The sequence below is a fragment of the Nerophis ophidion genome, linkage group LG03, assembly GCF_033978795.1.
Source record: "Nerophis ophidion isolate RoL-2023_Sa linkage group LG03, RoL_Noph_v1.0, whole genome shotgun sequence".
Taxonomy (NCBI): Eukaryota; Metazoa; Chordata; class Actinopteri; order Syngnathiformes; family Syngnathidae; genus Nerophis; species Nerophis ophidion.
In genome coordinates, this window is record NC_084613.1 from 70,442,445 (window position 1) to 70,468,923 (window position 26,479).

The 26,479-nt window shown below is 39.0% G+C and overlaps 1 protein-coding gene across 4 annotated transcripts in view; it reads left to right on the top strand.

The window, feature by feature from the left end:
- Positions 1–26,479, top strand: part of rps6ka1 (ribosomal protein S6 kinase a, polypeptide 1) — a 171,167-nt gene that overhangs the window by 131,823 nt on the left and 12,865 nt on the right. For 3 of the 4 annotated variants that reach the window (XM_061895970.1, XM_061895972.1, XM_061895974.1), the window contains 12 exons: positions 16,979–17,095; positions 17,161–17,242; positions 19,071–19,151; positions 19,213–19,292; positions 19,382–19,488; positions 22,871–22,908; positions 22,981–23,123; positions 23,191–23,261; positions 23,346–23,434; positions 24,713–24,777; positions 25,069–25,171; positions 25,251–25,381. In XM_061895970.1, the coding sequence (XP_061751954.1) occupies positions 16,979–17,095; positions 17,161–17,242; positions 19,071–19,151; positions 19,213–19,292; positions 19,382–19,488; positions 22,871–22,908; positions 22,981–23,123; positions 23,191–23,261; positions 23,346–23,434; positions 24,713–24,777; positions 25,069–25,171; positions 25,251–25,381 (1,107 nt within the window). Of the gene's footprint in view, positions 1–4,054; positions 4,109–16,978; positions 17,096–17,160; positions 17,243–19,070; positions 19,152–19,212; positions 19,293–19,381; positions 19,489–22,870; positions 22,909–22,980; positions 23,124–23,190; positions 23,262–23,345; positions 23,435–24,712; positions 24,778–25,068; positions 25,172–25,250; positions 25,382–26,479 lie in introns of all 4 variants that reach the window. The other variant, XM_061895973.1, reaches the window with a different exon arrangement.

Here is a 26,479-nt window from a genome sequence, read left to right on the forward strand (position 1 = left end):
GTAGTAAATACTAGGGGCGTTCTCAACTTGTTCACTTTCAATACAATACTTATATGGGAGCGTTGATTAATGGCCGGTACCGATATTAACCCGATAGTAATCAGCATGAATCATAGCCATAGTTTTATTTTGTGTTGTGGAATGTTAGAAAGGGATTGATTGAGTGAAATTACTAGGAGTGTAACGGTACACAAAAATTTCGGTTCGGTATTACCTCGGTTTAGAGGTTGGTTCGGTTCATTTTCGCTACAGTAAGAAAACCACAAAATATGAATTTTTTGCTTACTTATTTACCAAGTTTGTAAACAATAGCTTGATCCTTTTAACATTGGGAACACTATAATAATTCTTCCCACGTTAATCCACATTAAACTGCCTCAAGTTGTTGCATGGATGAATTAAAATGACACAACTTTTCTTCTACATATAAAAAGTGCAACATTAAACAGTTACAAGTCAACTCATCATGCTTCATTTATTACAGCATTGGGGAAGCCTGTAGTTGATTTTTATTATGTAAATGTTATATTTGTATCAACATGTGATAGCAGGGACCCTGCCATTCAAAACTAGGCTGCTACATTACTAATGATTAATGTAACGATAGCTTTAAAATAGTACAATAGCAATAGGAGAGACTATTCATCCCTGTACACCATGGACTTCATGTAGGCTTTGTAGTGCACTTACATTATTATATACACTATCACAGACAGAGACTCTTCATTTAACATAATGTCCTTTTTTGCTGCTTCAACACACCTCAATCAACACTGTCCGTAACACACACACACACATGCACACGTACACACCGCAAAATGAGCTAACGTTACGCTAAAAGCTAACTAGCCTTCACCTAAAGCCAGGACTGCGAGTGAGCTGAGCTGCAGTTTGTTTCTAGAAGGTCAACGGGCTCATAGTTTTGTGTAGAAAGTAGTTGACTTGGAAGTGTTTAGTATAATTTGGGGAGAGTCCGTTGCTCCCCTGTTAAACGCCTATCTGCTCGACGCTGAAGCGCTGACTAGATGCGCTCTGAATACGCACTGCTGATTGGCTTGTTATCGCTACTGTTGTAACGAATCAGATGGTCGTGTGGGAGGGACAATGCAGGGTGCTGTGCAGGAGACAGAGGCAGAACGGAGCGGAGCAGCTTGTTAAGACTTTAGCATAGGCGGCTACTTCATATTTTCGTGTGGATCTCGTTCGGTACTTCTCCGCACCGGACCGGAACCCCCGTACCGAAACGGTTCAATACAAATACACTCCTAGAAATTACACATAACAATGGTAGGTATAAACACTAACATTATGACCGATTTATGCTTTTGAAGTGTAGTGTTCATTTGTTTTTGGAGACATCCAGTGGTCACAATAATTAATTCAGTTAAGCTCATGCTGTAGTAAGGTAAATGATGAGGACACTTTGGTTGCTGGATACTTTCTAATACTCTTCTGCTTTGGAGACTTTGTATCTGTAAGCAATATACAACTATAATTATGTGATCTTGTTTATATTGACAAATTAAATGTTTTAGACTGCAATGTTGATCAATTAAGGTCTTTTTAGTGTGCTATTCTATGCTTAGCTGTTGTGAAGCTGCTAGCTCCTATTAGCCTAAAGCAGTGGTTCTTAATCTTGTTGGAGATACCGAACCCCACCAGTTTTGTATGTGCATTCACCGAACCCTTCTTTCGTGAAAAATATATATATTTTTTTTAAATTCAAGTCAAAGTTGTTTTTTTTTACCGGTGCACAAAATGACCCATGCGCAAACATCACCTTGTTCAAAGAACAAAACCAACACAGTGCATGAACTCACAACAAATTACACACCTGCAAATCAGTATCACTTCTGCTGTGGCCGTATCCGAAATACGCCGATATGGAGAAGTTTTTATTTGCACGATGAGTCTGGTGTGTCTCGACCTCCGCGGCGGAGGGTCCGTCGAACCCCTGAGGCTGACTCACCGAACCCCTAGGGTTCGATCGAACCCAGGTTAAGAACCACTGGCCTAAAGCCTATAATGTTTACCTTTTGTAAAGGACTTAACTAAAATACAAAGAAAATACAAACCATGTGTGATTATTGGTGGACATTTCGATCACTCTAACTTGCTGTCCAACTTTGCACAAGTAGTCATGCTGCAGGACTGCTTTTATGGGATATCTTCCGATACTTGTTTTTATGCTGGTGTCAAACACCATTAGGAATTATGCAGCAGTGTAGTCACAATAATAGGACAGAAAAGTTTTTAATTTTACAATAAAGGGATTGATTTACTAATATCCAAACACCACGCGCTAAACAGTGTGTGCAAACAATAAAACAGCGTGTACTATTAGTGGGCGTGTTGCGTGTGATTTTCTAAGACTGAGTGTACAATTGTAAAGTGGTGCAGACCGCCTTATTTAAATTTAAATGAGTATTTTGCGTGGACTATACGGGACATCATCACAGAGACATGCTATCATTTACCACATATTCATGTTATCATGCTCCGACCTGTGGCTTTTTCCTATGTTTTCAAACAAGCAGGAGACATTTACCACTTTTTATGGGCATTTTAGAAGCAGTCAGACTCATGCCGTGCATCAACATTTAATTTTTTTTCCCCCCTTTTTTTAGCGCTGTAAAGATGTGCTCATGGGAGGCCACACTTATGTGATCAAGATGCACTAAATCCATATTTCAACATTTTTTTTTTCATATAAAATGTATGTTAATATTTAAAAAAATGCTAAAAGATACCAAAACACATTAATTTAATTTGTGTTAATCAGCCCCCTAAGTCACCCAGCATGCAGTATCTCTAACAGGATGTTGCTATATGTCTAGTATGTTTTATTTATGTCAGTCCAAATATGTTGACACTTGACACACACAAATAGGACGGAGAATTGTCTTCTGTCTATCGTCTGTCTGTGCAGCACGAGCACCAATCCTTCAGCCGTGTGCTGAACTGTCAGTTTGCACAAACTTTTCAGAGGTGCTAAATAAAGACTCTAATTTGGATGCCGCAATCTCCTTCTAGTTTAGTAAATCAGGCTGCGTGTGATTAATAATCAATTTAACATATAAGCTTTGTGTGTGCTATCAAGTTTGCATGCCTTTTAGTACACACAAACCTTTAGTAAATCAGACTCAAAATAATGATTTAGAGAGAATAACGTTTTAATTTTCTGATAATGGTGTGTCAATTTTATCGCAGGAAAAGGGGCCATTTTACAAAAGGGAGAATATTATTGTTACTGTAAGAATAAAATGCTTTTTTAAGAAAAATACGCTTTTATCTCTACTGAAAATAAAGTCGCTGTATCAGTAGATACAAATCGTAATATGCAAAAAAGAATTGGTCATTTTTGATAGTACAATTTTTATTTTCTATTCAATTAGGATTTATAGGAGAATAATTTTAAATAAATATATATTGCTGAGGTAAGTCTCGATGTTACAATGAAAAATGGGCTAGTTTGTACGATAAAGTCACAACAGAAGAGCAAATGTAATATTTATCATTTGAAAATACGTAATTAAAAGGGACTAACATTGGAATATAATAGCATAAACATATTCTACAATTAGGTTCACTCCTTGAAAATGTACCAACAATTACCTTGGTGTTCTATAATTAACCTTATCCATCGCATTAATCTACATTTCCCACTGCGGGTCAGAAGTTTCTTCCTACTGTACTTGTTACATTGGCCCTTTATATATTTTACATGTCTTTAGGTTAAACTTGTGTAGCAGGAAGGAAGTGAGGTCAGCTTGAGAAAAAGAGGAAACAAGGGCTGAAAGAAAGAAACTTCCTGTCCAACCAACCCTTGTTTCTATCAGTGCGTGTGCGTGTGCGTGTGTGTGTGTGTGTGTGTGTGTGTGTGTGTGTGTGTGTGTGTGTGCGTGCGTGCGTGCGTGCGTGCGTGCGTGCGTGCGTGCGTGCGTGCGTGCGTGCGTGCGTGCGTGCGTGCGTGCGTGCGTGCGTGCGCGTGCGTGTGCGTGTGTTTCTGCACAAACTAATAACAAAGTAACCTCTCCATTCCAACACCACTTAGAACCAGGCTCATATCTCGTGGATAGAGAAGGACTTTGCCCAAATTAGTGTTGAGGTGAGTTTTACCTGCGCCTCTATGACTCAGCAAACACTCATTTACATCCTGCCCTTTCTCTGGTTTAACTTGAACATGTTAATGACACATTTTCGCTGTGTCCTAGCTGTGTTTGACAGCAAGGATCTGGGTTTGACAGTCAAGAAAGGGAAGACTGGGGCATCAACGCATTGTAGCGTTCTCGCGTCCCTCTCCCCCAAAGTCACTAATCCTCATCTCCATGGCGGAAAATAAACTATTTCTTTTAAGTATCACTGGAGGACGAGGAGTAGCTAAACATTCTACCAAACATGCGGTTGGAAGATTTAATAAGCCATGCTAACCACTAGGGGTGTGGGAAAAAATCGATACGAATACGAATCGAATCGAATATGTTGTGCGATTCAGAATCGATTCTCATTTTTAAAAAATCTATTTTTATTTTTTTAATTTATTTTTTCTTTTTTAATCAATCCAAAAACCACTACACAGCAATACCATAACAATACAATCCAATTCCAAAACCAAACCTGACCCAGCAACACTCAGAACTGCAATAAACAGAGCAATTGAGAGAAGACACAAACACGAGACAGAGCAAACCAAAAGTAGTGAAACAAAAATGAATATTATCAACAACACTATCAATATTAGTTATAAATTCAGCATAGCAGTGATTAAGAATCCCTCATTGAGATTATCATTAGACATTTATAAAAATAAAAAAAAAGAATAGTGTCACAGTGGCTTACACTTGCATCGCATCTCATAAGCTTGACAACACACTGTGTCCAATGTTTTCACAAAGATAAAATAAGCCGTATTTTTGGTTCGTTTAATAGTTAAAACAAATTTACAGTATTGCAATCAGTTGATAAAACATTGTCCTTTACAATTATAAAAGTTTTTTTTTAAAAGATCTACTACTCTGCTTGCATGTCAGCTGACGGGTAGATCCTGCTGAAATCCTTTGTATAGAATGAATACAGAATTGTTTTGAATCGGAAAAATGTCGTTTTTGAATCGAATCGAATCGAAAAAATCGATATATTATCGAATTGTGACTCCAAGAATCGATATTGAATCGAATCGCGGGACACCCAAAGATTCACAGCCCTACTAACCACTAAGGGCGAGCTCTTGAATGCAAACAGAGGTGGGTGGATAAATACAAATATCAACAGTATTGATATCAGTAATAGTACTGCATCTGTACATCAACTAGACTACAGTAATTATATCGATATTTTTGATTTTAACAAAATAGTTTTGTTTTTCATGTGTCACTTTTGTTATTGTTTACAAACTCAGTAAATCAGTTCCTGGACACAGGGGGACTTTAAGGGCAAAAACCAAAGGATTTGAATTAGAGCCCAAAGTAGTTTTTGTTTGTTTGTAGGGAGTGTATGATGGAGTCCTCACAGAAATTAATGTAGTCTGTGATGCAATCAATGTCTGTTTCGCGAGGCTTACAGAGCTGCTCAGAGAAACTGTCCCCAAGTTCCTGTCGAACTATTTCACCAAAGTAAGTGATGCTCACAGTAACTACACGAGGGGGCTTTCCTCAGACCTCGTCCCCTCCAAATTCAAGACTGTCGTGGGAAAAACAGCATTCTACTATTTTGCCACCACACAGTACAATGCACTACCAACAGACCTTAAAATTCGAACTTCCCTACTAAATTTTAAAACTGCCATAAAATCCTGGCTCAGCTCAACCTCTACTTGATCTGAACCAAAATTGATCCCAGGCAACTTTCCGAAGCATCAAGCAGGTTTATATGAGGTTATAGTGTATATATATTTTCTCATTCTGTTTTGCACACTCTTGGAGTCAATGTGTGCATAGTCATGCAAACATAATTCATCCATTTTTTATGTGATATTTTTATATACATGTTACAGGTTATATATATTTTATTGATGAATGCATCAAATATGATGAATATGTAATGGACCACAATGGCATACTTGCCAACCTTGAGACCTCTGATTTCGGGAGGTGGGGGCGTGGTCGTGGGTGGGGCAGGGGGCGTGGTTAAGAGGGGAGGAGTATATTTACAGCTAGAAAAGTGCAGATTGGATTTTAACCTATTTAAAACATGACATAAAAAATATATATTTATTGTAAGAAATCATTAAGATGATCAGTGTTTCCACAAAGATAAATATCCATCAATCCATCCATTTTCTACCGCTTATTCCCTTTCGGGGTCGCGGGGGGCGCTGGCGCCTATCTCAGCTACAATCGGGCGGAAGGCAGGGTACATCCTGGACAAGTCGCCACCTCATCGCAGGGCCAACACAGATAGACAGACAACATTCACACTATCATTAATTGATAATAATAACATAGAGTTAAAGGTAAATTGAGCAAATTGGCTATTTCTGGCAATTTATTTAAGTGTGTATCAAACTGGTAGCTCTTCGCATTAATCAGTACCCAAGAAGTAGCTCTTGGTTTCAAAAAGGTTGGTGACCCCTGCCGTTGATGTTACTGTCACATATGCATGTGCAGTAGATGGCAGTATTGTCCTGTTTAAGAGTGTCACAACATTGCTGTTTACGGCAGACGAACTGCTTTACGGTAGACGAAAACGTGACTGCTGTTGTTGTTTGTTGTTACCGCGCTGGGAGGACGTTAATGAAACTGCCTAGCGATAAACCCAAATAAGAAACCAAGAACTCGCGCTCGATCATTCTACAGTAATAACGTCATTGGGCAGGCTCGCTGTTTATATTGTGGGAAAGCGGACGTGAAAACAGGCTGTCCACACGTCACTCAGGTCCGCATGGAGCTGGAGGGGGCGCGGCCTCCAGCTCCGCCTGAATTTCGGGAGATTTTCATGAGAAAATTTGTCCCGGGAGGTTTTCGGGAAAGGCGCTGAATTTCGTGAGTCTCCCGGAAAATCCGGGAGGGTTGGCAAGTATGCACAATTGAAACAAGCCTTTTGGCTTTTTGTGCCATCCATTTGCCTTTTTAAAGCATTACATGGATTAAATTATTTAAGGCGTCAATAAACTTCTCAATCAATCAGTCAATCAAAGAGCACGTCCCAGTCTGTGGTCTCAAAACAGTCCTGCAGGGTGAGACATGCTTCCTGGTTCCGCCTCTGAAGCGAGTTATCCATCAAATTGCACACTGTAAAATGACAATAGATCTCACGGTAAAAATTAACTGGCAGCTCAGTTGCCATAATTTTACTGTAAAAATCTATAGTACTGCTTTTCCATTTACAGTAGTATGCTGTAATAACCACTGAGAAATGTATGGTAAAATTGTGCTGACCTGCCAGTTTTTACAGCCAAATCAAAAATATTTTTTTACACTGTATGTAAAAAATAATGATAATCAAATGCATAGGTAATTGTATAGTAATATCATGAGGTGAAATTATTCACAGTTACAAATAGTCCTCTGAGAACTGCCTTAAATGCGATGTGGCCCTCAGTGATATGCACTGTGTTGTCCTGCACTGTTGATGCTCAATAAAATATATTGGGGAAAAGGGAAAAAAATGAATAAATGGTAACTTATGAGGGTAAATGAACAAAGTTGCAATGTCAGGCAAGTAGTCATATTAAGTTAAAATAGATCAAGGGTGATGGGTCAAATGCAGAGAATAATTTCGCCACACCTAGTGTGTGTGTGACAATCATTGGTAATTTAACTTTAACTTTAAAGGCCTACTGAAACCCACTACTACCGACCACGCAGTCTGATAGTTTATATATCAATGATGAAATAATAACAATGCAACACTTGCCAATACGGCCTTTTTAGTTTACTAAATTGCAATTTTAAATTTCCCGCGGAGTTTCTTGTTGAAAATGTCGCGGAATGATGACGTGTACGCGTGACATCACGGACTGTAAGGAAATACCAGCGCTGCGCACACACACAGCTAAAAGTCGTCTGCTTTAACCGCATAATTACACAGTATTTTGGACATCTGTGTTGCTGAATCTTTTGCAATTTGTTCAATTAATAATGGAGAAGACAAAGTAGAATGATGGAGTTGGGAAGCTTTGGCCTTTAGCCACACAAACACACGGTGATTCCTTGTTTAAAATTCCCGGAGGTGAAGCTTTACTATGGATCAGAGCGGTCAAGCGAACATGGTTCCCGACCACTTGTCAACCAGCAGTTTTCAGTGAGAAAATTGTGGTGAAAAGTCACCACTTACCGGAGATCAGCTGAGCTTGTGCCGTCCATACAGCTGCCGTCGAATTCCATCAGACACCGGCCTTAAGACACCCATGGACACACCCTTTTGACCATCAGGTACTATTGAACTCACTAAAACACTAGCAACACAATAGAAAAATAAGGATTTCCCAGAATTATCCTAGTAAATGTGTCTAAAAACATCTGAATCGCTCCCAATGCAATCACGTATTTTTTTTTTTTACTTGATTTTTTTTTTTCTAGTCCAACGCTATCAATATCCTCAAACACGAATCTTTCATCCTCGCTCAAATTAATGGGGGAATTTTCGTTTTCTCGGTCCGAATAGCTCTTTTTGTTGGAGGCTCCCATTATAAACAATGTGAGGATGTGAGGAGCCCTCACACGGGTGACGTCATCGTCTGCGTCTTCCGGTTAAGGCAGGGCTTTTTTATTAGCGACCAAAAGTTGTAAACTTTATTGTCGATGTTCTCTACTAAATCCTATCAGCAAAAATATGGCAGTATCGCGAAATTATCAAGTATGACACATAAAATGGACCTGCTATCCCCGTTTAAATAAGAAAATCTCATTTCAGTTGGCCTTTAATGTTGGGTTTTGTTTATTGTTTTGTTTTTTAGAAGAAAACAAAACAATATCTTAAAGAGCTGTAATGTTATGACATTAAAGTTGTAATCCTACTAGAAAGCATTTTGGAAGGTTTCTTTTTTTATTTTTTTAAGAGTTACGCTGTCTTAAGAAACATATAGAAATATTAGCCCCAAAAAAGTCATCATTTTAAAAATAAAATTGTAATCTTTCAAAACTAAAGCAGTAGTTTTCTGTCTAGATCTTTACTGATTTTCAATGATCCTGGAGAGTGCTTAGATGTGCGTTGACAAAAATAAAGGAACAGTGCAGTTTTTGACTGATACGTTTGCATTGAATATTACAGAGTAGGTGTTGTTTTGTATGGGTGCAGGACTGTGAGAATGAATATGACATCCTGCTTGCCGACTTCTGGTTTAGGTTCATCTGCAGTCAGTCAGAGCAAGGCAACCCTGAAAATAAGATCAATAACGCCGTTGGTTTATGAAGACATTTGCTGGCACGTGGCCATCGTTGTGGCGATACGCTGATTGTTTTGGGATGGAGAAAGACAAGGGAAAGTTTAAACTGAGTCACTTTCTGGCCTTCTACCTGACCAAAAGCTCGGCGGAGGCTGCGGACACTTTGCCTGAACTGAGAAACCACTGGATGGTAAAAACACGAATGGCTGCTTTAAAAGATCTTATATTGTTAATTTGACCTATTTTTGTGTGTTGAAGTCACTTCCTGTTGTCAATCACACTTGTTGTTTTGCTCTTTAGGACACACTTTGATAATCTTAAGAAGAAACCGGTCAGATTGTAATGAGATAAAAGTCAGGATATGCTAAACGCTGTATGTTTTTTAGGTGGACGGCGTGGCGCGGTTGGGAGAGTGGCCGTGCCAGCAACCCGAGGGTTACTGGCTCGATCCCCACCTTCTACCAACCTCGAAACTTCCGTCGTGTCCTTGAGCAAGACACTTTACCCTTGCTCCTGATGGGTCGTGGTTAGCGCCTTGCATGGCAGCTCCCGCCATCAGTGTGTGAATGTGAAAATAGTGTCAAAGCGCTCTGAGTTCCTTGAGGTAGGGCTGGGCGATATGGCCTTTTTTTAATATCTCGATATTTTTAGGCCATGTCACGATATACGATATATATTACGATATTTTGCCTCGGCCTTGAATGAACATTTTATACATATAATCACAGCAGTATGATGATTCTGTGTCTACAATAAAACATTCTTCTTCATACTGCATTCATATATGCTACTTTTAAACTTTCATGCAGAGAGGTAAGTCACAACTAAGTCAATTGACCAAAAGTGTATTTATTAAAGTTATTAAGCAGTGGCACAAACATTCATGTCATTTCCAAAACAGAAAGTGCAAGATTGTCAGACACATTTAAAATGTCAAATAAAAATGAACTGCATAATAGGAAATCAAATAGTATTCGTCCTTTACTATGTGGTAGGTTACTACAGACGTTATTAAATTCTCTAGCGAGTGACTTTTCAAATGATGCTACATATTAGCAGTAATGATATTTTTATAGCAACGCTTGTGCCCTACACTTGACAAATTACGGTTGTCTGTTCGACATATTCCCACTTGAAGCCGAACCACCGCCAGACGATGGACCCCCTGCTGTTTTTTATTGGGAATTAAGTCTTCCTTCATTTGTTGTTGGAACACACCCTCCGGTCCTCCCTCTTTAAGAAGGGGGACCGGAGGGTGTGTTCCAACTATCGTGGGATCACACTCCTCAGCCTTCCCGGTAAGGTTTATTCAGGTGTACTGGAGAGGAGGCTTCGCCGGATAGTCGAACCTCGGATTCAGGAGGAACAGTGTGGTTTTCGTCCTGGTCGTGGAACTGTGGACCAGCTCTATACTCTCGGCAGGGTTCTTGAGGGTGCATGGGAGTTTGCCCAACCAGTCTACATGTGCTTTGTGGACTTGGAGAAGGCATTCGACCGTGTCCCTCGGGAAGTCCTGTGGGGAGTGCTCAGAGAGTATGGGGTATCGGACTGTCTGATTGTGGCGGTCCGCTCCCTGTATGATCAGTGTCAGAGCTTGGTCCGCATTGCTGGCAGTAAGTCGGACACTTTTCCAGTGAAGGTTGGACTCCGCCAAGGCTGTCCTTTGTCACCGATTCTGTTCATAACTTTTATGGACAGAATTTCTAGGCGCAGTCAAGGCGTTGAGGGGTTCCGGTTTGGTGGCCACGGGATTAGGTCTCTGCTTTTTGCAGATGATGTAGTCCTGATGGCTTCATCTGGCCGGGATCTTCAGCTTTCACTGGATCGGTTCGCAGCCGAGTGTGAAGCGACCAGAATGAGAATCAGCACCTCCAAGTCCGAGTCCATGGTTCTCGCCCGGAAAAGGGTGGAGTGCCATCTCCGGGTTGGGGAGGAGACCCTGCCCCAAGTGGAGGAGTTCAAGTACCTAGGAGTCTTGTTCACGAGTGGGGGAAGAGTGGATCGTGAGATCGACAGGCGGATCGGTGCGGCGTCTTCAGTAATGCGGACGTTGTATCGATCCGTTGTGGTGAAGAAGGAGCTGAGCCGGAAGGCAAAGCTCTCAATTTACCGGTCGATCTACGTTCCCATCCTCACCTATGGTCATGAGCTTTGGGTCATGACCGAAAGGATAAGATCACGGGTACAAGCGGCCGAAATGAGTTTCCTCCGCCGGGTGGCGGGGCTCTCCCTTAGAGATAGGGTGAGAAGCTCTGCCATCCGGGAGGAGCTCAACGTAAAGCCGCTGCTCCTCCACATCGAGAGGAGCCAGATGAGGTGGTTCGGGCATCTGGTCAGGATGCCACCCGAACGCCTCCCTAGGGAGGTGTTTAGGGCACGTCCAACCGGTAGGAGGCCACGGGGAAGACCCAGGACACGTTGGAAAGACTATGTCTCCCGGCTGGCCTGGGAACGCCTCGGGATCCCCCGGGAAGAGCTAGACGAAGTGGCTGGGGATAGGGAAGTCTGGGCTTCCCTGCTTAGGCTGCTGCCCCCGCGACCCGACCTCGGATAAGCGGAAGATGATGGATGGATGGATGGATGGATTCATTTGTTACCAGATTCGCACCTTCTTTCTCTCGTATTACGACTCGTACGGCTACATTAGCATCACAGCTAACGTTACCCAGTCTGCTACCTCTCTGCTGGGCGAGGGCGTATACGTATGTGACGTATGATGTGTCAGTATATGACGTGTGTAAGTTTGTGCGCCTGCTTGTCTGTGAGAAGATAGACAAGAAGGAGTGAGAAGAGCTTGTAGTGTAATGCCCGCAGCCAAAAGCAACTGCGTGAGAACGTATACTCGAATATTACGATATAGTCATTTTCTATTATTATTATTATTATTATTATTATTGTGGATTAGATTTATATCGTGCTTTTCTATTGTTAGATACCCAAAGCGCTCACAGAGAAGTGGATACCCATCATTCATTCACACCTGGTGGTGGTAAGCTACATCTGTAGCCACAGCTGCCCTGGGGTAGACTGACGGAAGCGTGGCTGCCAATTTGCACCTACGGCCCCTCCGACCACCACCTATCATTCATACATCATTCATTCACCAGTGTGAGCAGCACAGGGGGCAAAGGTGAAGTGTCCTGCCCAAGGACACAACGGCAGCAATTTGGATGTCAATAGGTGGGAAGCGAACCTGCAACCCTCAGGTTTCTGGCACGGCCGCTCTACCCACTACACCATGCCGCCCCTATATCGCACTGAGACAAACCCGCGATATATCGTATACATCGATATATCGCCCAGCCCTACCTTGAGGGTAGAAATGCGCTATACAAGTATAACCCATTTACCATTAACCCATTTAGGTGTGCCCTATTTTCCGTGCTATAGTGCGCACCAGTATTTAGATTAGATTAGATAGATAGTACTTTATTTATTCCGTCAGGAGAGTTCCTTCAGGAAAATTACAATTTTCAGCACAATCCCATTCAAGATCAGACAAACATTACAGGGAGACAGAACAGGATCGCTGACGGGTCTGCCGGCTTCCAGCGCCCCTTACAAAAAAAAGATGACATACAGGTAAACGGGGAGGGGGGGATGGGAGAAAAGAATAGAAGATTAAAATAAAATTTGAATAAAATCGGTCTTAGCCTGGGCCCTTTAAGCCGCAGCCACCAAATTTCAAAAGAACAAAAATATGTGTTCATATATTAACGGCACAGAACTATAAGCCGCATATATTGATTCAAAAGACTTTGGATATCTTAATTTTTTCCAAAAGGCGCCTTTTATCATAGACCCAATCGCTGGTGAAGCCAGGTTACCAATCAGCTAAACAGACTCCATAACTTCACGGTGATGTTTTGGTGAATCTGTGAAACGGAAACAATACAAACAAAATGCCATTGTACTTTAATAATACTAACACGGACATTTGTAAATGTTTTAGCACATTCGCCAATGCTAACAACGCTAGCTTGATTACATTATGATAGCTCGGTCATTGCATATGAACAGTTTAGTAAGTACGAATTGTTTTAATTATTGTTATAAAACTTAGAAACGTTGCTTGGAGTTAGGGCTGGGCGATAGATCGATATGCGAGATATATCACGGGTTTGTCTCCGTGCGATATAGAAAATGACTATATCGTGATATTCGAGTATACATTCTCACGCAGTTGCTTTTAGCTGCGGGCATTACACTACAGGCTCTTCCCACTCCTTCTTCTGTCTCCTTCTCACAGACAGCAAGCGCACATTCTTACGCACATCACATCACAGAGAGGTAGCAGCCTGGGTAACGTTAGCTGTGATGCTAGCGAAGTCGTGCGAGTGGTAATACGAGACTAAGAAGGTGCAGATCTTGTAACAAATGAAGGGAGAATTAATTCTAAAGAAAAACAGCAGGGGGTCCGTCGTCTAGCGGCGGTTCGGCTTCAAGTGGGAAGATGTCGAAGAGACAACTTTAATTTGTCAAGTGTGGGACACAAGCGTTGCTACCAAAAGTAGCATTACTGCTCATATGTAGCATCATTTGAAAAGTCACCTGCTTATAACTGCTTGATAAATACAGTTTTGGTCAATTGACTTAGTTGTGATTTCATTCTCTACATGAAAGTTTAAAATGAGTGTATATTAATGCCGTATGAACAAGAATGTTTTAATGTAGACACATAAAATCATCATACTGCTGTAATTATATGTATCAAGTATTAATTCAAGGCCAAGGCAAAACATCGAGATATATGTTGTGTATCGCGATATGGCCTAAAAATATCGAGATATTAAAAAAAGGCCATATCGCCAGGCCCTACTTGGAGTGATGACTGAAGAATCCTTTCCAGCAGAAACGCTGTGGTTGAATACTTTCGGTTCAAGGCACGAAACAGGAAATACATTTTCAACATACAACACCTGCAGTGAGCAAACTTGTCCAAAACACCGTGGCGCAAAAAATAACACACCATTTTAGTGTCTCTGTTGGTGTTCTATAAAAACTATTTGTTGAATACAAAACATTATGGGCATTAGTGAAGAAAAATCCACAAATTTGCCGCATAATTTTCTAAGCCACAGAGTACAAAGCGTGGGAAAATAGTTGCGGCTTATAGTCTAGAAAATATGATAATAGTGAGGCTGATATGAGGACTAGTCCAATAACATTATTATCCTCAAATTTGAAAGCAAAAAATGCTCCAATGAAGCAAGAGTTTTTTCCTCCGTGCCTTGCTGTCGTAAACTTCCCTTGAGCTCCGTGTAAACAAACGTTGCGTTTATTTTTAAGTGTTTCAACACCTCAAACCTCATCAGCCACCTGAAACCGCAGCATCGCTACGACAATGTTTTGAAAGCCCACAAAGACACCTTTGCGACTAAACAAGCTGCCCCAAAGCCAGTCGCAAAAAAGGTGTGCACAAATTACAGTTATATCTAAAGTGAAAAATATATATTGAAACAAGTTATCTGTTATTTTTACTGGCTTGATAAGAAGGAAGTTTCTTTGTAGGAGGGTTGCAATGACTTCACATTCGTTTTTCTTCTTGGCGGCTTTAATCACACAATGGTCAAGCAGTGAGAGCGTAGCATCAAAACAAGAGAGTGAGTGTAGAGTTTGAGCAGAAAATGGCATACCGCTGTTCTGTTGGGTGTTCAAATCATTCAAATAGAAAGATTGGAAAAAGCTTTCATAGCGTCCTGAAATCAGTGGCCCATAAAGGTAATAAATTCAGGAAAACACAAAAGTGCGTTGAAGGAAATTACTCTTAAAAATATCACTTTCATCATCTTGAGGAATACAATCAGACCATGCCCGTGTCTGCAGCGATCACTTTGTAATATGTTATGTTTGTTTGAACATTTGATTTGTTTGAGAAACTTTCTGTGATGCAATCGAGTTTATTCTGTACTATATATTTACAGAATACGGTACAATACAATACATTTTAAATCTACCCACCAAATACGCATTTACAATTGTATTTATAAATAAAAAAAAGAATCTTTAAATTCACCAAATCAGTCTCAATATCCTATTATGCAAATTTGGTTAAAAGGTTGCATCTTGAAGATCTGGGGTAATCTCATCATACATATAGAGGTCAACTAGTGAGCATCCTGGATGATGCCAGTCACCCTCTGCATAGCGTTATCAGTAGCCAGAGGAGCCTGTTCAGTGCTAGACTGCTTCATCCCAAGTGCAGGACTATCCATCCATCCATCCATTTTCTACCGCTTATTCCCTTTTGGTGTCGCGGGGGGCGCTGGCGCCTATCTCAGCTACAATCGGGCGGAAGGCGGGGTACACCCTGGACAAGTCACCACCTCATCGCAGGGCAGTGCAGGACTAATAGACTCAAAAACTCCTTTGTCCCACACGCCATTAGACTGTACAATTCCTCTCTGGGGCGGGGGGCGGGGGGTACTAGGATGACAGGGGATGCAAAACAATAACAGTGCAATACGTTTTCATAACATGGTCACTACTGCCTACTTTTTCTTGTTATATTTTTATTTTACTGTTATATTTTTATTCCCATTGTTGCTTTTTATTTTTTATTGTTATTGTAATATTTCTCTATTTTGTTTCCATATAAACCCCAATTATTTACTTTTTGCTTTTTTTAAATTGATCTCAACTCTGTACACTGCTGCTGGAATTTAAATTTTCCTGAAGGAATCAATGAAGTACTATATATCTATCTATGACCAAAATGATGCGACGACTATGAATACCTCAATCATAAAAGTTAAAGTACCAATTATTGTCACACACACACTAGGTTTGGTGAAATGATCTTCTGTATTTGACCCATCATCCTTGATCACCCCCTGGGAATTGAAGGGAGCAGTGAGCAGCAGCGGTGGCCGCGCCCGGGAAGAATTTTGGTGATTTAACCCCCAATTCCAGCCCTTCATGCTGAGTGCCAAGCAGGGAGTTAATTTATTAGACTATTTTTATAGTCTTTGACTCTGTTTGAACTCACAACCTACCGATCTCAGGGCGGATACTGTAACCACAAGGCCAGTAAACAGGAGCATGAAGGGTGTGCTAAATATAGCTTGGAATAAGCATATTGTCGCAATAAATTTAGCTTAAGACACTTTTTAAAAATGTTTAAACATTGTATAATATGTTTTGAAAAAAAAAGGTTTAATCTTACAAAAAACTCTGCGATGTGGTGAGGCATCATATACTATGAGAAAAAGCGTAAATTAAAGTCGGCATTTACGGGAATAGGCATATTCTGGGTATCTCACATTTTGTGCGATTATTTTGTTATGATCGCAGCAAAAAAAAAATTTATGAGGGTTAATTAAGCAGTAATTTACTGTTTATTTTCTCATGTATTGAGTGGGATGCTAGCATGCTATGTTTGCGGTTCTAAACTACTCAACCCAGTCAGTTTCTATGAACTTAAAATGAAAGTTCTCTTGACTGGAAACTGCTGAGTATTTTCAACATTATTTTTGGGTGTCTGGGTGTTGATGAGATGCAGTGTCAGGACAAACTGATGCTGACGTTATCACAAGTTCTCCACCCATTACCCACGCTGCCTTTAAGCACATGAAGTTTACTCAAAGTCAAAACAGGAACTTCCTTTTTTAACGTTGTGACTCATATTCTCATCAGTGTTTTGTTTTATCGAAGGATGATGGTGAGATCAAGGAGATCAACATCACCCATGTGGTCAAAGAGGGTTCGGAAAAAGCGGACGCTTCTCACTTTGAGCTTCTCAAAGTGTTGGGTCAAGGGTCCTTTGGGAAGGTGCGACACACCACGCAGTGGTTTCGGGTACCAGTGGGTGTTTTTCAACGTGGCGCTTGTTGCAGGTGTTCCTGGTGCGCAAGGTGACTCCTCCTGATGACAACCAGCTCTACGCCATGAAGGTCCTAAAGAAGGCCACACTTAAAGGTACCGTAGAGTGAATTAGCTGTGTGAGATAGTTGACCTTGTATCACCACTATATTTATTGGTGCAGTATGTGACCAGTATATATTTTTTTTAAAGCAAAATATATTATGAGCCAGATATGTCCTGATATGATATTGGTCTGATATCAGCAAAAAATGAGTATCTAAAACCTTGCATCTAAAACCTCCTCTACAAGCAATCCTGAAAAGCCAGTTAACATCTAGATGTCCTCCAATAAACACACAAGGTTGGTCTTTTCTTCTCTTTTAGTCAAGTCAATTGCAACATGTAGACTGGGTAGGCTATAGGCTAATAACCCAATACAAACTATACATAGGTAATGGTCCGTAATTGAACAATAAAACACGTGTCAATATATACAAGTATCAAATAATTATATTTGCATATTACTTACACATACAAAGTCTTTTGAGCTAGAAGCTTGTCAAAAAGGACCCAGTAAAAAACGTGTCCGCATCATTCAGCATGTTGTGTCATTAGCTTAACTTTTAACAAATTGTCAGCAAAAAAACAAAAACAATGACCACTCCACCTCAACTTAAAGACAGCATATGTCCATTCCAGACGGTTCATGATAAATAGAATAGTGTTTGAGCAGTATCACTTGATCAAACCTTTTATAACATTCCAAACTATAAAATGATAAAAGCATGTATGATTTGTGCTGAAAAAAAAGTTTTAAGGACACATACACAGGTTCATTAAATAATTCCTGATTAATTGATTAATTCAATTGCAAAATAAGTAAATCATGAAATGGTTATTTAAAACTTGAAACATTGAGATCAGTAATTAAAATGAAATCAAATTTAAAAAATAAAAATAATAAATACAATTGAATAATGATCTCATGAAATAATGAATAATTATATACTATGTATTGTAATATTTATTAACGTATTGAAATAATATATCAAATTAATTCATATTTGAATGGTTTGTACATAAAATCAATTAGTGCCCCATTAAATCACACATTCATGTATTTAATTCCAATTAAAAAATAATGACATATTTAAATATGTATTTTAATGATGTATTTACTTATTTAATTTTGTCCCATTTGACCCTCCATAATGTTTGGGCTCATTTGTTCAGAGTGAAAGTATGACCCCTGGTATTACCAGCGGTCCGATATGGCCGACTTCCTTTTGTCTGTTTGTTTTTCAACAAGGCTTCTTTTTCGCGTGCCCTGTCATCAATCAATCAATCAATGTTTATTTATATAACTCTAAATCACAAATGTCTCAAAGGACTGTACAAACCAGTACGACTACGACATCCTCGGAAGAACCCACATAAGGGCAAGGAAAACTCACACCCAGTGGACAAGGAGAACTCACACCCAGTGGGACGCCAGTGACAATGATGACTATGAGAACCTTGGAGAGGACCTCATATGTGGGCAACCTCCCACCTCCCCTAGGGGACCGAAAGCAATTGATGTGGAGCGGGTCTAACATGATACTGTGAAAGGTCAATCCATAGTGGATCCAACATCATCATGCCATGACAGACAACGCCACCAAATTTTCCTAAATTTGTATTTATTGCATTTAAAAAATATATATCTGACTTTCCATCAATTTGGTTGCAGGATTTGTATACAAATAAAATGGTTTCCCACTAATGGACACCACAGTGTGTTCATTCTCACCACAAGGGGCAGTAAAGACTATAAGAAATGCTCATAGTTCTCTACCATCATTTTGTGAGGTTTTTTTTTTTATCAATAGGAATGACGACTGTTGTTCTGCCATTTTTATTTCATTCCTGCTGCATGGGGCTTTCTGCTTGCTTGTTTCAGTGAGGGACCGTGTGAGGACCAAGATGGAGAGAAACATCCTGGCTGACGTCAACCACCCGTTTATTGTCAAGCTTCACTACGGTCAGTCAATGGCTAGCCTCTGACATGATGTCAGATTTATAAGTGACGTGTGTAATTGCAGCTTTCCAGACTGAAGGGAAACTCTACTTGATCCTGGACTTCCTCAGAGGCGGAGATCTCTTCACCAGGTTGTCTAAAGAGGTCAGTGATTGAACGACATCCCCACACCTTTTGTGTTTCTTCGCCACCCCTCATGAGACGTGCGTGTCTTTTCATTACCGTTTTTCTAGGTGATGTTCACAGAGGAGGATGTGAAGTTTTATCTTGCAGAGCTGGCACTTGGTCTGGACCACCTGCACAGTTTTGGCATCATTTACAGAGACCTGAAGCCTGAAAAGTAAGTAGACATTTAAAAATAGATGTAATGCATATTTGATTGGATTTTGTGTGTTCATATGCTTCGTAATGGATTCACATATTTTATTTTGTTCCATATTCTGTCTTATAGTGTTATTTCATGTCTAAAGGGCACTCATAAAAGTTAAAAACAATATTTAGAAAGTTGTAAAAAGGTTTGTTATGCTGTAATTATAATATGTTAATAAATAATATGTAAATATTGCAAGTTATGTACATTTTTGTTTTTCCTATAAATAATAACAAAAAATAAACTGAAATACTTCTTTGACAACCACAATTCAGTTGAATCTAATACAGTGGGGTAAAAAAGTATTTAGTCAGCCACCGATTGTGCAAGTTCTCCCACTTAAAATGATGACAGAGGTCTGTAATTTTCATCATAGGTACACTTCAACTGTGAGAGACAGAATGGATCAATCATCCTGTCCCCTTAGCAGAAAAACAGCCCCAAAGCATGATGTTTCCACCCCCATGCTTCACAGTAGGTGTGGTGTTCTTGGGATGCAACTCAGTATTCTTCTTCTTCCTCCAAACACGACGAGTTGAGTTTATACCAAAATGGATACATGGATGATACAGCAGAGGATTGGGAGAATGTCATGTGGTCAGATGAAACCAAAATAGAACTTTTTGGTATAAACTCAACTCGTTGTGTTTGGAGAAAGAAGAATACTGAGTTGCATCCCAAGAACACCACACCTACTGTGAAGCATGGGGGTGGAAACATCATGCTTTGGGGCTGTTTTTCTGCTAAGGGGACAGGACAATTGATTCGTGTTAAGGAAAGAATGAAGGGGGCCATGTATCGTGAGATTTTGAGCCAAAACCTCCTTCCATCAGTGAGAGCTTTGAATGGTTGACCAAATACTTATTTTCCACCATAATTTACAAATAAATTATCTAAAATTCCTACAATGTGAATTCCTGGATTTTCTTTTTCACATTCTGTCTCTCACAGTTGAAGTGGACCTATGATGAAAATTACAGACCTCTGTCATCATTTTAAGTGGGAGAACTTGGACAATCGGTGGCTGACTAAATACTTTTTTGCCCCACTGTATGTTCAATAGTCATGTGTTTGTATTTCTGTTAGTGTCCAAAGTTTATATACAATTAGAAAATTATATGTTAGGTCCGAGAGGGAAGAAAAGTGTTTATCTCCTACCGCAGTAAAGCCAATTTGAAAATGCGCTGCCGCTTTGGCATTAATTAAAAAAGTAAACAAAACACAATAACTGGGTGAAAAATATTTTTTAAAAACTCGTGTTTTTAACACATTATATCTTGGGGGAAAGGTTTGGCTATAATGTAAACTTAAATAGTAGTTGTCGTTGAAATTTGGCCATATGTCTCTCACAATGTTAGCAGTCAAAGCGATGTTAAATCAGCAATTATCTCTATGGGCTTTCAGATGGACTCGGCCGCAATGCTGCTTGAGAAAAATAAAGCTATTACAAAGGACATCGCTGGATCGAAGTCTAGTAGAGACCAAGTAAAATTGTATCCATAAGATCATTCTGTCCATCGAAATAAAACAGGCAAACACCTGCAAAGTACGACAACCACAGTAATGCTAAGCTACTGAAGTGAGTGGTCGCCATAATCATGCGCCAAACAACCGCTTGGAGTTTATTTGCCCTAAAACATGTGAAAAAAATAAACAAAAGAAACATGTGAAAATGTTGTTTTTTTTAGTTTAATTAAAGACTTATTAGCATTTGCTACTAACAATTACTGTATATTCCTTAATACACTTTACCAACATACAATTTCGAATACAGTAAACATTTGTTTATTGTTGTTAATTGGATCTGAGCCTGATTGTGGTGGAATTAATTTACGCAAAGTAGAAATTCCATCCATCCATCCATTTTTTACCGCTTATTCCCTTTGGGGTGACGGGGGGCGCTGGTGCCTATCTCAGCTACAATCGGGCGGAAGGCGGGGTACATCCTGGACAAGTCGTCACCTCATGGCAGGGCCAACACAGATAGACAGACACCATTCACAGAAAGTATTCATTATAATTTAATTATTTTCATAATTAAATATATATATTTTTAAACTGTTTTCGACCTTCCAAATATTTTTTAACATCATGAGAGCCCTCTCGGCATGAAATAACACCCTTTAGTCACCTTTACGCTCTTTTAATCCAATATAGTAATGCTGCCTGCGACTGAGCCAATCAGTGACTACGATACTGAACAACATGCTCTGATTAGTTTGGTCTCCTCTAGTGACCAATACTACTATTGTATTGATATTTTTAGTTCATTTAGACCTTTTTATTCTTAGAAAATGCCAGATATAGGCCAAAAATATGTAGAAAATGCCTTATGATTTTTGTTTCAAAACCTCAAAATGTACGATCAAACCTTGAAGTACGATGTGGCGAGGAAGGACTTTACTGTACTTTGATAAAGTAAAGCATTCTGGGAAATTAAATATTTTTTCATAATTTGAAAGTAGTATTACATCAAATAAAATCATTTTTTTTTTTTTTGTCAATAAAAAAGCAATAGCTTAAACTAGTAGTATGTGTACATGAACTTCATAGTAATATTTATATAAAATATGTAAAACAGTCAAATATATAATAAATATGAAATATACTGTCAAACATGATTTTGGAATAAAAAAACTGATCAGTTATTAATTAAATGTGTTTTATTTTTTTTTATTGCTTTGTTGCAATGGTTTACAAATTATATCCTTTTCTTGTCTTCCTCAAATTTACAGTGAATGTTATTTTTTTTTAAATAAGTAATGACAAAAAATAGAGGGAAAACTGTAATTAACAAATAACTGCCATGCATACATACTTTAATACTCGTCACAGTTGTACAGCATATCATACTCATTATTTAATCATTTAAGTACAGATGACGCACTTACCGTATACTTATTATTTACATAATATATATACTGTCATCTTAATTGCTGATAGCATTACAGACATCTTTTAGATATAACTTATTAAATATGTCTGTTTTATCTCTAAATACTAAACGGAAATTTTTCCATTCAGATTTTCTGCGTCAGGGCTGTGTTTCCGAGGATTTTATATTAATTTTTTATTATTTTTCTAATTCTTTACAATATGTTGAATTGCAGGAGTAATTAATAAGTTAAATAATGGATATTTAATAAAGGAAGAAATGTCATTTTTATATCCTTAGATTTTAATTCGACTTACTTTATTTCAACATTGGTTCATTTTATATTTTATAGCGCTTATTCCATTAGCATCACAGGCAAGCTGGAGCCTATCCCAGCTGCTTTTGGGCGAGAGGGGGGGTTTATGATAACATTTGTATGCTAAAATTCTGCCAACCTTTCCTCCAATTGTCTTGTAGTATTCTCCTAGATGAGGAAGGTCACATCAAACTTACAGGTCAGTAACGTAATGTTGTGAAAATATGTTAAAACATACAAAAATAATAATAATTATCTGTACTTTTTGAAGATTTTGGTTTGTGCAAAGAAGCCATCGACCACAAGGACAAGGCCTACTCCTTCTGTGGTACTGTGGAGTACATGGCCCCTGAGGTGGTCAACAGGCAAGGACACACCCACAGCGCAGACTGGTGGTCGTTTGGAGTACTGATGGTAAGGAAGTAGTCATATAGTGCAACATTAATGCGCTATAATTTCTGTCGTATGTTCTCTGTGCTAGTTTGAAATGCTGACTGGATCGCTGCCCTTTCAAGGCAAGGACCGCAAAGAAACGATGAGCATGATTCTTAAGTTAGTGAATACGCAAAAAGTTTGCCCAACATTTCCCCATGTGACGGATGATTGACAGATTGTTCTTTTCTTTTTCTACCCTAGGGCTCGTCTGGGAATGCCTCAGTTTCTCAGTACCGAGGCTCAGTCTCTGCTCAGGGCTTTGTTCAAGAGGAACCCCGCCAACAGACTGGGTCAATATCCAACTCAACTTATTATTGAAGTATCAAAGAAGCGTTGGTCGAGATTCATACATACACACTACATAAATACATAAAGACGTACAGTATAGTCATACAGCACCAGACAAAAGTTTGTAGACAGTTTCTTTTGCCATTCAGTGAGAAAGGGTGTGCGATGTTTTCACTGGTCCTGTAAATTAAATAAAAATATTACACAAAATCCTAAAAAACAAAAAGGGATAGCGTTTTTTTTTTTTTATTATTAATTACTGAATAAGAAATGCATACATATAATATTGATTAAACATTCCTTTTTAAAATGGCATATTTAAATAAATAAGAAATATACATTTTAAACATCCAAGAGCGCGAACAAATTTGAAACAAATGTGCCTGTCTGTTGTTGGTGTGAAAGCATGGAATTTTCTAAACAAAGACTTAAAAAGCTGTAAGAATATCTTTGTATTTAAAAAGAGTTATAAAAAGAGAAAACTGGAATTATATCAAACTGAGTTATGATTTAGATTAGACGTGTCATTGTGAAAATTCTTAAAGGAAAATGGAACAGTATGTTGGAGTTTGGGTGTTGGTGGAGGGAACAGTTATAAAGTAATCTAAAATACTGTAGTTTGTGTTAAAAAAGGGGCAGATAAATATAACAATATTATTCCTCCATCTGCTCCTTTCTGATCATGGAAATCTATAAGAAACAAAAACAAAAAAAACAATGAAAGAGTCAATTGTACGTGGCTTGTAAATATGCATTTTCATGAAAGGAATATAAATAAATGATGGTGATGATGATGATGATGATGATGATGAAAATGACATTACAAAGTTGCATTATATTCTTTTTTTTTTTTTTTTTACAATACAATTTCTTAGTTTAAGTTTATTTTTCATCCATCCATCCATCCATCCATCCATTTCCTACCGCTTGTCCCCCTTCTGGGTCACAGAGGTGCCAGAGCCTATCCCAGCTGCATTTGGGCAGAAGGCGGAAATGTAATATTGATTGGACTTGTTTTTTAAACTAAAATAAGAGATGTATTTATAAAAAATATTTCTTAGTTTAAATTTATATTTTTAGATGTTAAAACTTTTTCAAATGAAGATTTGTATGTTAATAACTCCTTTTGTTTATTTTAATTTTACTTTTTTTTACCTTATTCTTGATTAAATAATACACATATGTACTAATAATTTGACATTTAATTTAAAAAATGTATGTTTTAATGAAAAAAGAGCTTTATTTATATGATTGAATATGAAATTTGTGTTTTACTGTAGGATCTGGTCCTGACGGAGCGGAGGAGATTAAACGCCACGGTTTGTTTTCCAACATCGACTGGAACGTGAGTGTGCTGTTAACTTGTTTTATTTAAAGCTGCATTATGGTTTTTAAATCTCTCAAACTATTTCATTAACTCTGGTTGATATTTTATCATAATATTCATATTTTTCCCTTGTGTAGCACCAGGTTGCTGAGGAATTTGTAGTTCCTACAGCAGTCAGCATGACTGACAAATGCAGTTTTTTTTTCACCAGCCTGTGAGGCAGTTCTAATGAGCACTGTGAATTCTGCCTAGCAACAAGTAGTCATGCAAACATGAGCATGTATTTCATATCAAAAACTGTCCTTTCAGAAACTGTTCCGCAGAGAAGTCAAACCTCCTTTCAGGCCGGCGGTGGCTCGCCCTGACGACACATTCTACTTTGACTCCGAGTTCACCTCCCGCACTCCTAAAGGTCTGAGATCAAACGCTTCACCCTGGAAAGCGGCGTCGTGACAGAAAAAGCTCACCTGTCAAATTGTTCCTTCCTTCAGATTCTCCTGGCGTGCCACCGAGTGCCGGAGCTCACCAGCTCTTCAGAGGCTTCAGCTTCATTGCGTCAACACTGTTGGAAGAGGAAGGTTTAATTGAGCCGGTGCAACCGCTGCCTCACCCGGTGGTGCAGGTAAGACGGTAGAAGCGAGGAAACCTTTACTTTGAATGCAAACATTTTTTATTAGTGGCTATAAATGTCCTAGTCTACCATATTTTTTGGACTAGAAGGCGCACTTAAAATCCTTTCATTTTCTCAAAACTCGACAGTGAGCCTGATAACCCAATGTACGGAATAATTTTGGTATTGCTAACCGAACTCAAAGCTATTTTATTTGGTACATGGTGAAATGATATGTGTGACCATTAGATGGCAGTCACACATAAGAGGTAAGTGTAGGCTGCAATATGACTCAAGTAAACAACAACATTTTATATGTTCCATTGAAAATATAGAACATTACATACGGTGCTCAAAAATCTGTCAAAATGTTTTAGGATGACTTTGGTAAGCTATGGAGCCGCACCGCTTGATGGATTGTACTGTGCTTCAACATGCGAGTATTATTATGGTGTGTGTGTACAAGGGAAGACATAATCCGGCATTTTGTTTCGCAATATTATGCAAAAGCAACTTTTCTTGCCTTCTGGTACCTGCTGATCTGTATTTGGGATCTGCATAAGTCCTGAAAATTTGTGCGCGTCTGCCTTTGAAGTCCGTGGAGACCCCGTAGTTGATAAGCTTCTTCTTTTTTTCAGTTTTCTTGCTTTGGGACATTATCCTCCGATGTTGCCATTTCTAATATAAAGTAGTGTAAAGTTCTTACTTATAGCTGTCAGTAAACTCGCCATGAAAATGCTAAAACATACCAGTGTAGTGAGATTACATTAATCGCCCAAGGAACTTTAGTTATCAGAGAGTTCCGGTCGAATATTTTTTCACGGGACACGTTTCCGGCCTTGTTATTGCAAGAGTGAGCCACAGATCAGGACATGCTGCTCCATTATTAAAACAGTTAGCTCCAACTTTTGACACTTCTTCCACTCCCGTCCTTGCACGCTACACCGCTTTAACAAAGATGACGGAGAAAAGTGGCTGCCGAAGGTGAGCCACGTAAAAAAGACCGCCCACAAAACGGCGCATCCTGAAGAGACTGTCAGAAAGCGGCATGAAGATGATCTGTAAAACATCATTTATGCAACATTTTAACCAAATAACCACCATGACATG